Below are 14,301 nucleotides of genomic sequence, written 5' to 3' on the forward strand. Positions count from 1 at the left end.
ATCTGCTTCTATTATCTGCTTCCATTATCAGCTTCCAATACTATACATTATCAGCTACCATTATCAGCTTCCAATACTAAACATTATCAGCTTCCGTTATCAGCTTCTATTATCAGCTTCCAATACTAAACATTATTAGCATTAGTTATTGGCTTCCAATACTGAAACTTATTAGCTTAGATTTTTGGTAAACTAAACATTATATGCTTCCATCATTAGCTTCCAATACAAAACATCATTAGCTTCTATTATCTGCTTCCATTATCAGCTTCCAATACTATACATTATCAGCTACCATTATCAGCTTCCAATACTAAACATTATCAGCTTCCGTTATCAGCTTCTATTATCAGCTTCCAATACTAAACATTATTAGCATTAGTTATTGGCTTCCAATACTGAAACTTATTAGCTTAGATTTTTGGTAAACTAAACATTATATGCTTCCATCATTAGCTTCCAATACAAAACATCATTAGCTTACTTGTTGTTTAACAGAACAGTATTATCTTCCATTATTAGTTCCCATTATTAAACATAATCAGCGTTCCCCCCTCAGGAGTGTGGCACAGCCCTAGACATGTGGTGGTAAACTGTACAGCAGTTGAACTGTACTGGGACCAGCCGTTACACCCCAATGGACTCGTGGTCCGCTACCGGCTACTTCGAGACGGTGTTACTGTCTTCACCGGAGACAGCGAACACACCAACTTCACAGACACACAACTGCAACCCAACACCAGGTATGGTAACACACACACCACCCACCTCCACTCACTGTAGCCCCCCCTCCTCCTTGCTCCGTGTGTACAGCTTGTGCACAGATCATGGCAGATCTGTGGCATTGTGTTACGGGACAAAACTGCACATTTCACTGTACATCACCGTGGCCTTTTATTGTCCTCAACACAAGGCGCACCTATGTCACGACCCTGCTTTTCAACCAGCTGGTCTACACATTGCATTTATATTGTAGTTCACTGTATAATTTCCTAAATGTGTCATTTTGGTAAAAACTTATTTTCTTTCTCTCTCGCTTTCTACCCTCCTATTTCAGTCCTCCTGTTCCTCATCCTTCATCCCTTCCATTCTCGTCCTCTTCCTTCACTCCTTACGTCCATCTGTGCCTCATCCTTCATCCTTCACGTACTCATCTTCCTCAACCTTCATCCCATGCTTGTCTTCCTCATCTTTCAATCCCTTTCGTACGCCTCTTACTCATCCTTCATCCCTTCCATCCTCCTGTCCCTCATCCTTTATCCCTCCGGACGTCTTCTTCCTCATCCTTCATCCTTCTCATCCGTTTGTCTGCCTGCCATCCTCTGGGGAGAAGACATGTTTGACGTTTAATTTTCCTAAATTCCTGAAAACACACTAGCAGACAGACACACACACACTTTGTAATTCTAGATAACCTGCCAGGAGGCATACTTGTCCCAACCGCTCTCTCATTTTCTCTCATTTTCCCATTCTACCTTTTTTTTCTCTCCGCCTTTCTTTTCCCAATTTAGCTGTGCACCAAGAATTACACAAAGTGCACTGGGCCTATTATCCCAGAGCTGTTTGTGTGTGTGTGTGTGTGTGTGTGTGTGTGTAAAGTGGTCTGCTTCATGGTCATTGATTATTTATGACAATGTTGATTAGCTGTCACTTAACTCTCCAGAGAAGGAAGTGTCTGTGATGACGGGGAATTAACCTCTCCCCCCGGTCTGCCCCCGGAACACACACACACACACACACACACAGACACAGACCTATACACCCACACACAGACACACGCATGTATACACACATATGCACACACTTCCTCTGATATCCCACAGAGTATTTACACTTACCTAGATTCTGTACTGTTGCGAAAATGTTCCGCCTGAACTCTGTTTCTATAAACCTCTTCATCTCTCTTCTTTCTCCCCCTCTCCGTTTCTCCTCTTCTCTCCGCTTCTTCCTTTCTCTCTAATATTCTGTCTCTTCCTCTCTCTCTAATATCCCACTCTCTTTCACCCTCGCACTCCACCTCTTTCTCTCCCTCTCTTTCACATTCACTCCCTCCCTCTCTCACCCTTTCTGTCTCCCTCTCTCACCCTTTCTGTGTCTCCCTCTCTCACCCTTTCTGTGTCTCCCTCTCTCACCCTTTGTCTCTTTCTCTCTCCCCTCTGTCTTTACGTGATGTAATTGTAGTATTCTATATGAAACATTTGACAGTGACAAATCTGATTCTTTTAAGTGTTTCATTGGGCTGGTCTGACCTCTATATAACTACTGATAGGGCCTCTTTCAAATGGACTGTGCTGGAACAATAGCTAATGTACAGCTATTAATGTGGTTGTGTGGACTTTATAGAGAATTAAAAGCTTTTAATGTTAAATGTGTCCCACTTACACAGCTAATGTAGGCCCTAACACCACTGGCCTACCTCTTTAAAAGGCAAATCCGTCCTCTAATATCATTAATGGGCATGTGCCATTTGTGTTGTGTGTGGAAGTGTGTGTGTGTGCACGTGTGTGTGTGTGTATGCGAGCGAGCGAGAAAGAGAGGTGTTTTTAAGGCCTTCCAAGTGCCTTCCCATTATAACTGCCACAGGCGCGTGAGGACGTGGGTTTTAGGGCTGTCTTGATGGGGGGGCAACTATACAGTGGGTTCAGTGTCAGAGTCTGGTGTGCTGTTGAAATGAATAAAACTTGATGGCATTCGCTTCATTAACATACCTCTAGGAATGGGGACAATGCTTTGTACAGTAAATATACTATCTATATTACTATTAGAATGTGGAGTCAGATGCAGGTCTGGAATAAATGAAGAGACCACTGCACCTTTTTCTTTCCTTTCCAAAAAAGTCGAAAAGGAAGGTTTTGTGTGAGGAACAGAAGCGTTCAATTTGCAGTGGTCTCTTAATTCACTCAAAACCTTCCTTTTCGCCTTTTTTGGAAAGGAAAGAATAAAGGTGCAGTGGTCTCTTCATGTTTTCCAGAGCTGTATGTTTCTTTAGGCATCTGTGTGTTGAAGTGTCCGTGTCCTGACAAACTTGTCCTCCCTAGTAAAATGATTGTGTGTGTTTGTTTATGCATGTTTTCCTGTTATATAAAACATGGAAAATAATGTGAAGTGAGGACATTTGGTAGGTAATGTCTTCACTTTGACAAGACATTTTATGTGGTCTAAGTTTAGGCTGAGGCTTAGAAGTATTGTTAAGTTTAAGTTTAGGCATTAAGGTTTAGGACTTAGGATTAGCTGACGTTCAGGCATAAAGGTTAGGTTAAAGTTAGGGTTAGTTTTAGGGGTCAGGTAAAATAGTTATTTTAATGGAACTAAACTGCTGGTCCTTACCTTGACAGTAATTTTTTATTCTATTTATTCATTTTTTATTTATTTAAAAATATATATATTTCCCTCCTGTCCGGTTGTCAGATGTGTGTATATGTTGGAGGCCAGCACAGGGGGCGGTAGTGGTCTGAGTGACAGGCACATCGTCCAGACACCCGTCTCCTCCCCTCTGGGAATCCCGCCCCCTTATAACATCACTGTGTCCAGCCCCCACTCTCTGTCGGTCTACTGGACAACCCCAGGTAAGTCCCGCCCCACCCAATCTGGACGTTGGGATGTGTACGCTGTGCCCCTCTGTATGTCCCTCAGCCAACCCTGGAGTCCGCTGGCTCCCGTTGTCATGCCGATGGTATGAAGGATGAATGGCACGACAGCTATAGCCAAGAGATCGCTAATGTAGAAATCATCAAGCTGTCTTTTTCTTACCAGTGATGCGGAAAAGCCTGCCCTCGTGTGCTGCTCCATCAGTGTCCAATGGCTGTAGGATCACATACTGGACTGCACGTGACATTACCAGAGCAAAGACATGTGACCCACTCAACCTGTCAATAAGGCTATCTTTGATTTCCTGCCCTGGCACCCTATTCTCTATCCACACACACACACAGAGACACACAGACTGCGTTAATATTCCCATCAGATGTGCCTTTCCATAATTCACGCCAACTGTAGTCTGATAGGTCATTCAACATTCATGAGTTCCAGGATGTGTTGAGAATGGCCTGATTATCTTAACAAATGAAAAACTTAAATTATTCACCTTTCCTCATAGCTTTCTCCCTCAGCAGATGTAGCTTTCTGACGAGACACGCACGCACGCACACACACACACACACACAAACACACACAGAGACACACACACACAGGCCGTGTTACACCCTACTTTGATCTCTGCCTTGCTGCCAGAGAGGTCCAATGTGCACTCTGCTTAAGTTCTATTATTTACAACTAATCAGCAGCTTTACACTTTCCCACTTTTAACTCCACACAGAGCCTAATCAGGAGTAATGGCAGCCACAGCAGCCAGGAGAGACCCTTCAGTAGCCATCTGTCACACACACACGCACATGCTTGAACGCACGCACATAATCACACACACACACACACACACGCGTGGGTGCGCACACACTCTCGAACGGTCCAGCGGTCTAACCAAGCGTGAGAGAGCAGGCAATGCTTCCCGTCTTTGAGAATGAACCTGTAATGACAGTAGAATAGCCTGGCTGCCGAGGTGTCTGTGTGATTTCCCCTATAGCAGACCCTGTCGACCCCCTCAGAGTAAACACACGTAATGAGAAGATAATATTTAGAGATGGATTACCTCAGGCAGACAATCATAGCCCGAGCCCGCAAACACACATGGCCAAACACTCACAACAAAACACGCACACACCCGTAGCCAAACACTCACAACAAAACACACACAAACTATTTTCTCCTTACACACACACACACACACACACACACACAGGTGTGTAGTTGGGGTGAGAGTGGATTTGTCCATACCTGACCTCCCATATCTCTTCCACAGCTCTGCAAACAGACAGAGAGACAGACGGACAGTCTCTTGGTTCATTTGCTCTCGGTTCTCATCCGTACCAGTCACTCTATGATCCACTGTCCCTCTGACCATGTTCAGCTCCTACTAAATTACCCACAATGCCGTAGTAAATCCACCGCGTGGCGGGCATTCGTGGCCAAAGGCAGGATAAATCAGAGTTCACTGATTGGTCAATGAAACTGCGCGCTCAATATTCTATTTCTTCCCTATGTGCATAGAATGTGTGATGCAGATATTCCTATTCATTTGATCTGTCAGTTATCTTGCTAAAGTGCTCTGAACAGACACATGTGAATACAAAGCATGAATATAAATTATTTCTCTGGCAGATTTTAGAACTCTACCCCTCGCCTCAAGGTTTCTCCCATTGCTCTCTCCTTCGCTCTCAGGTGTGTTCAACACCAGCCTTCCTCTGTCCTACTACGTCCTGTTGAATCCAGGAAGTGCAAGGCCTGTGACGCATGCGGTGGGGCAGGACCTGTACTCCAGTGTTTCTGGACTGGAGCCCTACACTCAGTACCACGTCAGAGTCCAGGCCTGCCAACCAGGTACGGGTCTGGGAAGAATGGGGACATAGCAACCTGGGTGTTTACGGCTGACTCTACAAGCGCTTAGGGACTCTGACAGAACGGACAGTGAAGAGAAGTTAGGCACACGGTAGGTGGACTAATGTTGTCACTTTTTCTTTCCATCTCTCTTTCTCTCTCCATCTCTCTCTCCATCTCTCTCTCCATCTCTTTCTCCATCTCTCCCTTTCCATTTCTTTCTTCATATCTCTTCTTCATCCTTTAGAAGGGTGTGGTGTGGGTGAGGGTTTGTTCGTCCGTACCTTTGAGGCCCCCCCGGAGGATCTAATCTCTCCCACAGTGACAGCAGTAAGAGCCCAGGTCGTCCAGGTCCTCTGGACACCACCCTGCAAGCCCAACGGACTTATCACATCCTACTTCATACACAGGTGATAACCATTTATATGCAGGTGATAATCATTCAAATGCAGTTAATAACCATTCATACACAGTTAATAACCATTTGTACACAGGTAATAACCATTTATACACAGGTGATAATATTCAAACACAGGTAATAACCATTTGTACACAGGTAATAACCATTCCTACACAGTTAATAACCATTTGTACACAGGTAATAACCATTTATACGCAGGTGATAATATTCAAACACAGGTAATAACCATTCATACACAGTTAAAAACCATGTGTACACAGGTAATAACCATTCATACACAGTTGATAACCATTTGTACACAGGTAATAACCATTCAAACATGGTTAATAACCATTTGTACATATGTAAAAACCATTCTAATACAGGTATTAACCATTTATACACAGGTAATAATCATTCATACACAGGTACAAGCTCTTAAATACACTGGTAATAATGCTTTGTAAACAGTAAACAAGAATTCATATACTGGCATTAACCACTCATATGCAGGTAATAACCTAAACGTAATAACATCTTTGTGCACCTTACATTTTAGTCTAGAGGTTTGTAGTGCGTGTTTAGTCTACCTGGAAGACATGATGTTAGTGTTTGTTTCCAGTGTAGTGTTCATAAGTGTTTAGTCATGTATTTATATTGATTCAGCTTTGGCACTGTGTCTGTCTGGTGTGTCTACTGGGTCTGCTTGTGTATGTGTGTGTGTGTGTGTGTGTGTGTGTGCACATCTGTGTGTTTGTGTATGTTTGTCTGCAGTCAAGGTCAAGTGTGTGTTGTTGACCATTGGTATCTGTATGCAGGGTCATTGAGTATTTAAGCCCTGATAAGTCCTGTGGAAATGTCATTAGCATACAGGTTGGGGAAGGAATCCTAACTTCACACCCAGACAAGGAAGTTAGAACTTACTCAACCAGACAGAGTTCAGTGGTGAATTTGCTGCCAAATGTGTTATATGTTCAGTGGAAGTTGGAATCTCGCTTAGGCCCAAAGAAGAGCTTTCAGATCACACATGGCACATACAACACAAACAAACACACACTGTCTGTCCTGTCTCTGTATTGGACTGTACATTTATAGATGTCTGTCCTGTATCTATATGTGATTGTACATTTATAGACTCTGAGGGATGTAGGGGCAGAGCCCCCTCTCTCTTCCTCTCATTTTCACCTCCCTGTACTCCTCTCTCTTCCTCTCATTTTCACCTCCCTGTACTCCTTTCCCTCTCCTCTCTTATTCTCTTCTTTCTCCTCTTGATCTTGCCTTCTCTCCTCATTCCTCTTGTTCTTTATTCCTCCCTTATTCCTCTCCTCATTCCTTCCTTTATCTCCTTCACCCTGTCTTTTTCTATCTCTATTTAAAAAATTTTTTTTAGAAAAGGCTGTTGTGTAACAACCTTCCTCTCCATGTTTCCTGCCAGGCGACCTATGGGGACTCAGGAAGACCTGCTGGTGTTTATCTGGTCCAATGGCCCGCTAGAGTTCATCGACGTCAGTGATGCCCTCAGGCCCTTTAGTCAGTACCAGTACAAAGTCCACGCCCACAACTCCAAGGGCAGCACCCACAGCGAATGGGCTTCAGTCGTCACCATGGAGGCGGGGCCGGAGGAAATGGCTCCTCCCTTAGTCACACCTACAGGTGAGCACCAACGAAGACAGAGCTGTAATGCACCTAATAAATCCCCAACCGAGAAGGAAATGTGGTTTTGGTGTCCGACGTGGTTGTCACTGTGTGTGTGTGTGTGTGTGTGTGTGTGCGTGTGCGTGTGCTTGCAGGTGCGTACTCAGTGCAGGTGAAGTGGACACAGCCGAGACAACCCAATGGAAGGATCTCCCAGTATCGCCTGGCTTACAGGAAACACCTGACAGACCCCACGCTCCACCCGTCTACAGTGATGGCGCTGACTGTACCGGTAACACACATCTTACACTCATGGGTCTCTGTGTTTGGTGGCGTGGATGGGCCGGGCCCTGCCTGTGGTGCAGGTGCCATCTGTTTGCCGGTGAGGGGCCTGCAGGCACACACACACACTAACACACACGCACGTATATTAACAGACACACTAGCACACACACACACGCACTAACGCACATGCACGTATACTAGCACACACACATTAACGCACACGCACGTATACTAACAGACACACACACTAACACGCACGTATACTAACAGACACACACACTAACACACACGCACGTATACTAACAGACACACACACTAACACACACAGCCAGGGGTTCTTGTCCTCCAGGGTCCTTCCCACAATACACCACGCCAAATCTGCTCCAACTCAGAAAATAACTCTATACGTGCCTTTCACACACACACACACATATACACACACAAAACACACACAGGTCCTCCCCTGCTGCCTGTCAGCCAGTTTAAATGTAACCTGGCAGCTCAGTAAACATCCTGACATCACTAGAACGCCACGCCAACGCCAGAACGCCACGCCAACGCCAGAACACCATGCCAACGCTAGAATGCCTCTCTGTGATACCATCACCTCAGAACGCCACGCCAGCACGGAAAGCTCGGCGCGTGTGTGTGAGAGAGAGATCAGAGGAGTTATTCACTGATTCCAATTGACTGTCCTGGCAGGTGTTCTGTTTGGGATTTGTGTTGTAGCCGTCTGGTGATACACTCTGTCTCCGTACCTCCGTTTCTTCCATTGAGTGTATGTGTTTGGTAGTGAGTGAGATACGAAAAGGCAAGAGAGGGAAAATTAGAGTGAGAGAAGAAAGGGGGAGAGTAAAAGAGGGAGGGAGCGAAAGAAAGAAAGAAAGAAAGAAAGAGGGAGCAAATAGAAAAGAGTGTAGAGTGTAGAGAGCACAATGGAAAAAGGTGAGGGAGCTACATACATCTTGTTTACTCCCCCCTCTGACCTTTGTGTTGTCAGTCATAATTAATACAACATGTAAATACAGACCTTTAACCTCCTCATTTATATGGAACAGTGTGTGTGTGTGTGTGTGTGTGTGTGTGTGTGTTTGTTTGTGTGTGTGTGTCATTGATATGTAGTGGCCACAGTGCCATCACGGTCATTTGTCACACTGGATGCGTGATCTTAGACTCTCTCGATAGAAAGAAAAAGAAAGAAAGGCAAACAACAAAAAGAGAGACTGCAGTAATCTCCTGTATTAAAGTCTTCAGGCTTTAGGCTTCTAGATAGTCATCATGCCAACGTGTGTGTGTGTGTGTGTGTGGGTGAGTCTGTGTGGGTGGGTGTGTGTGTGTGTGTGGATGAGTGTGGTTGTGGGTGAGTGTTTGTGTGTGGGTGGGTGTGTGTGTGGGTGTGTGTGTGTGTGTGTGTGGATGACAGATACAGTGGTTCTCAAAAGTGTTAACCCCTTTGGATGTTTCCACATTTTATTGTGTTACATCCTGAAATCAAAATGAATAAAATTTATTTTAGACCCCAAAACAATGTCAAATTGAAAAATAACATCTGGAAAATTCTCTGAATGAATTACAGTTACCAAAGGTCCCATGCAACTTGACAGAGATGGGGCAATTTAGCAAAAATGAATGTGGAAAGCTGCTAGAGACCTATCCAAAGAAATCAATGATTGTTATTGCTGCCAAAGGTGCCTCTTCCAGATATTGACTAAAGGGGGTGAATATTTATTCAATATATTCTTAGCTTTTTTGTATTTTAAATTCATTCAGTTCATCAATCACTTTGACATTGTGTTATTTCTTTTTGGTTATTGTAAGGTTTTTATTTTTCATTTTTCCCCCTCGAAGATTTCAGTTTGTTTTTCAATTGAATTGTTCACAATATAGGTCACATTAAAAGTGGAAAAAGTTCTGACATGATTTATCTTTACATCACAAAAACCTGGCAGGGGTGTGTAGACTTTTTATTTCCACTGTATATCTCCCCTGATCCCCACCGTACAGCTCCTCCCCCACACCTTGGATGGCTCCTCCCCCATACCTTGGTTGGCTCCTCCCCCCATACCCTGGAAGGTTCCTCCACACACCATACGTTTCTTCCCCAAGACTGTATGGCTCCTCCCCCACACCCCATACAGCTTCTCAAACCTCAGGTGGCCCATCCCCAATACCCTGTATGGCTTCTCTCCATATGCTAGAAGGTCCCTCCCCTGTACCCAAGCTAGCTCCTCCCCCACACCTTGGTCGGCTCCTCCCCCACACCCCGTAGCCCTTCCCTCGCAACTTGCTTTAGCTGCTGCTCTTCATCTCATGTGATGCAGCTCCTGCCTCCTGCTAATGAAGTAGCTCAAATATAGATAATACATAAACATTACTGCTTTGTTTCATTATGTATCTGTTCAAGGAAAAACTAGATTTTATGTGGCAGATTTTTCTTAATTAACAATCCCACTTCGAACGCTCCTGATGTGTTGTCTGGTGTAGTTCTCTAATCATATAGTCTGACAGGCCTCAGAACAGATGGGTTGATGTTCTCCTCACTAATGTCCACTACTGAGAGGGAGAAATGCAATAAGCCTGTGTGTGTGTGTGTGTGTGTGTGTGTGTGTGTGTATTGATCTCTGGCTGGGCTGGGAGCTCCTCTCTGTGCCAGGGTGGGTGATTAATGGGGTCGTCATGGCGATTGGACGGAATGAGGGTACGGAACGCAGGCGGTCCGCCCCGCCAGAACCCCTTTGCCCGCCTGGCACAATGTGGGCACAAACACACACATTACACACACACACACACATTACACACACACACACACACACACAAATTACACACCAATCGAGAGGTTTATAACTGAATTCCAATTCCGTCCTAACTTCCGGTTAAAGATCTCTCTGGTCTCTGTCCTGCCTCACTTCTCTCTCTCTCTCTCTCTCTCTGTCTTTACTCTTCTTACTTCAGTTCTTCCCCTATTGTCCCTATTTTCCCATGGCCATCCCTCCCTCATCCATCCATTCCTCCCACCCTCCCTCCCTCTCGCCCTCCATCCCTCCCTCCCTCCCTCCCACCCTCCCTGTCTCTCCAGATGTTTACTCATGGCCCCCGGTGAAGCCATATTAATACTTATACATTCCTACACTACACCCCCCCCCTCCCCCCTCCTCCCTCTCTCTCCAGATGTTGTGTGCGGTGCCCCTGGGGTCCGTGGTGAAGGGAGATGTATTAATACATGCGATTGATCAGATCAGGACCCCAGACAGTCATCATCCCAGGGACCATCTGGCTACTGTTCGCACGCCTTCACCCGAACACAACCTGACACCGCATTCATCTGACGCAGCTACCGCTTGCTGCCGCCTAGCACTGTGTGTGTGTGTGTGTGTGTGCGTACGTGTGTGTGTGCGTGTGTGTGCACTGTGCTCCACCGCCAGCCACCAGGACCTGAAGGGTGCAGAAATTAAGGTTACTACACAAATTGAGCCATATGGTCTAAATATTTCAGAGCTGAAATTTACTAGGCAATAAAAATGGCTCCTGCCTCTCTAATGGTGTAAATTACAGTTTAACCACGGCGCTAATGATGTCCTTCTGCTGCCCGTAACCACTCTAACATGAAGGACATTGTTTAAAAAATACCCTGGAAAAAAAAGATGGGGAGAAGGAAGGAGGGGGTGGGGAGGGAGAGAAGTGCTAGCAGCATGTTTACAATCTGTTAGTTTACCATTAAGAACAAGGAGGAGAGGAGAGAGAGAGAGAGAGAGGAGAGAGAGAGAGAGGGTGAGAGAGGGTGAGGAGAGGAGAGGGAGGGAGAGGAGGAGAGGGAGAGGAGAAGAGGGACACCGAGGGTTGATCGGTGTTCTGGGCCACATCATCAGCCCTGTGGAAACACAGGACATCGCCCGCTCAGATGGAGAAGTGAATGTGATCAGTTGTGTGAAACTGCCAAGTCATAGAGGTAGGGCTGAAGGTCAGAGGTGACACGAAGGGCAGGTTACGGTATTGTCACAGGTCTCAGACATATGACCCCGATCGGAACATGACAGATGGCAAGCTCTTCGTTTCCATCTCTCTCATTTGCCTTATTGTCTTTTTCTTAACCTAATCAGATATCTTTCTCTGAAATGTTCTGTCTCTTTCACACACTTTTTTTCTCTTCTACCTCTCTCTTTCTCTTCATCCGAAGTTTCAGTGACGCATTTCCTTTAAATGTGCTGCCTCTAGGAGAAAGAGAGTGGAGATAGAGAGATACAGGTGAAAAGAGAAAAAGGGGGAAAGTGAGAGGGGTAGGGAGTGATGAAAAGGAGAGAGGGCCAGAGGGAGAGCGTAGTGAGTTGAAGAAAAAATAGATTTTTGCCCTTGAGCTCAATGGCACAATAGAATGAAGAGCCCTGAAGGACAGAGGAGAGAGGGAGTGAACCAAGGAGCCAGACTCTAGGAGGGTAGAGGCCCCAACCCCCACCCTTTGCTCCTGTACTCAGGCTCTGATTGGAGGGCACTCAGGGTGATTGTCTCACACAGGCCCCTTGCATAAACAGCAAATAATCATCTACAACAACCAAAGCACTCCATTTCCCTCTCCCTCCATCTCCCCCTCTTTCCCTCTAACCATGTCTCTTCAGAGCTCCCTGGTTCCCTGGATGTGTTCTGAGAAGATGTTGTATGCATCAAGAGGAGTGTGTGTGTGTTTGTAGTGCTCTTCACTTGTCATAATGTGTGTTTATTGTAATGAGAGTTGACGATGACACTGTAGAGGAATGTGTGTGTGTGTCTGTGTATGTGTGTGTGTGTGCTCCACGACTTCACGATAACTACCTTCAATCAACATACATTACAGACAACTGGACTGAAGGGAAGATGTGGCGTAAACCTTCTAGTAGGGCCCTTTAGGACAAAGAGCTACACCATTATGATGGAGAGAAGCCAGCAGGACTCTGTGTGGCTTTGTGTGTGTGGCTTCGTGTGGGTATGTGTTTGTGTGTGTGTGTGTATGAAGTGTGACATGAGTGTAAAGAACTGATAATAGCGTTCAGAATGAGATGGTAAATGTCAAAAGGGATTCGTCAAGTGTAGACACCATTCACTATGATCCTCACAGCTATGAGGGCTGTCTCTTAACACCAGGTTATTACCATGCACTTTAGAAAGAGCACTGAGTGTAACTGGTTGTTTTTATAACACACAAAACATTTCCCATGAGAGAACCTCAGAGAATGTATTCTAGCAGTATTCCTATTGTGCAAGTACAACGTTGCCAGTTGGTTTGAACAGGACCCTAGAAGTGATTTTCTGAACCAGAATAGCAGTGGTTGCTGGGTTGTTTGGTCATCCGACTTCTCAAAGACTGAGTGTGTGAGACTCACTCTAAACACAGTGGACTGGGTCTGGGACACTGAGATATATCTACACACACACAATCACACACACATAAACACACACACCTACAAACACACACACCATAAGGTCAGGCTGCAGGGTAAATTATTAGAGAATTCTAAACAGGCACATTCTGGCTGCCCCAGCTTCCTGGGCCTGATGACCCATCCTGGGGCCTAGGGATGCCAAAAACAATCATGGCTACCAGTGTGAACCAGGCATGCCCAGAACGGACCTCCCAGCAGACACCTCTCCACCCTCTGAGCTGGAGACATGCAGCCTGCCCTGTGGCACTGTGACGGCATGTTCATATACATACAGACGGAAATGTGCTCAGGACACGCACCTAAACACCCACTAATGCACACACACTCACAAATTCACACACACACATTTACACACAGACATACACATACGCATTCTCACACACACGTACACACACTTGGCCTGGGTTGTGTGTGTGTCTGGCATGGTGAGTTGATAGCTGTGTGTGGTGGGCTGTTTCACCTCAGGAAACTCCAAAACAATTACTGCTCAGATGGGGCTGGACTGGCTGGCTTCCTCTCCAGCAACACTTCCTACTGCTGCGTTAAATAGGCTTTACATTTCGTGGAATTAGTTAGAGGTCTTCCTGCGTTCGACTGGGATTTCTCGAAGGCTGCGTACCTCTGCCGTTTCGCAAGAGATGCAGAGAGAATCCATGTTGTGCCAAAACACAGCCAGGCGCCTTAAACTTCCTTCTTTTGAATAACGGACTTCTCTCTCTCTGTGTGTGTGTGTGTGTGTGTGTCCATATGCTAATGGAGGTCCCAGCCCCTCCTCTCTGGTTTCAGTACTGTTCTGTGAGAGATAATCAGCATAATTATTCTGACAAATACACATGCTTATTCTTAATTAGTATCATAGCCTGTCCCTGCCCGCCCCGTGCCTGTCCACCTGCATCACACACACACACGGGCGTGCTCGCGTACTGGCCAAGGGAGACCTGTACATGTAGACGAAAAGAGAGCGAGAAAGACAAAGGGAGGTAGAGAATGAGGGGGGCTTTGTTACAAGGCGTAAGCTAGTCCGCTTCCATATGAAGAAGATGGGAGAACTCTTTAATGTACATCAACGGGGCCTGTGTCGGTCTTCTCTTTGTCTGTTGTCCATCCTCTCACTCCGCTCCGCTCCCACTCGTCTCCTCT

The 14,301-nt window shown here is 45.7% G+C and overlaps 1 protein-coding gene across 1 annotated transcript in view; it reads left to right on the forward strand.

Moving 5' to 3' along the window:
• ush2a (Usher syndrome 2A (autosomal recessive, mild)) overlaps positions 1 to 14,301 on the forward strand; it is a 216,814-nt gene that overhangs the window by 187,676 nt on the left and 14,837 nt on the right. Inside the window, 6 exon segments of the mRNA XM_034297424.1 lie at positions 560 to 743; positions 3,409 to 3,566; positions 5,275 to 5,433; positions 5,678 to 5,840; positions 7,266 to 7,483; positions 7,621 to 7,757. Of these exon segments, the coding sequence (XP_034153315.1) occupies positions 560 to 743; positions 3,409 to 3,566; positions 5,275 to 5,433; positions 5,678 to 5,840; positions 7,266 to 7,483; positions 7,621 to 7,757 (1,019 nt within the window).

This window comes from Esox lucius, chromosome 15, assembly GCF_011004845.1.
Source record: "Esox lucius isolate fEsoLuc1 chromosome 15, fEsoLuc1.pri, whole genome shotgun sequence".
NCBI classification, from domain to species: domain Eukaryota; kingdom Metazoa; phylum Chordata; class Actinopteri; order Esociformes; family Esocidae; genus Esox; species Esox lucius.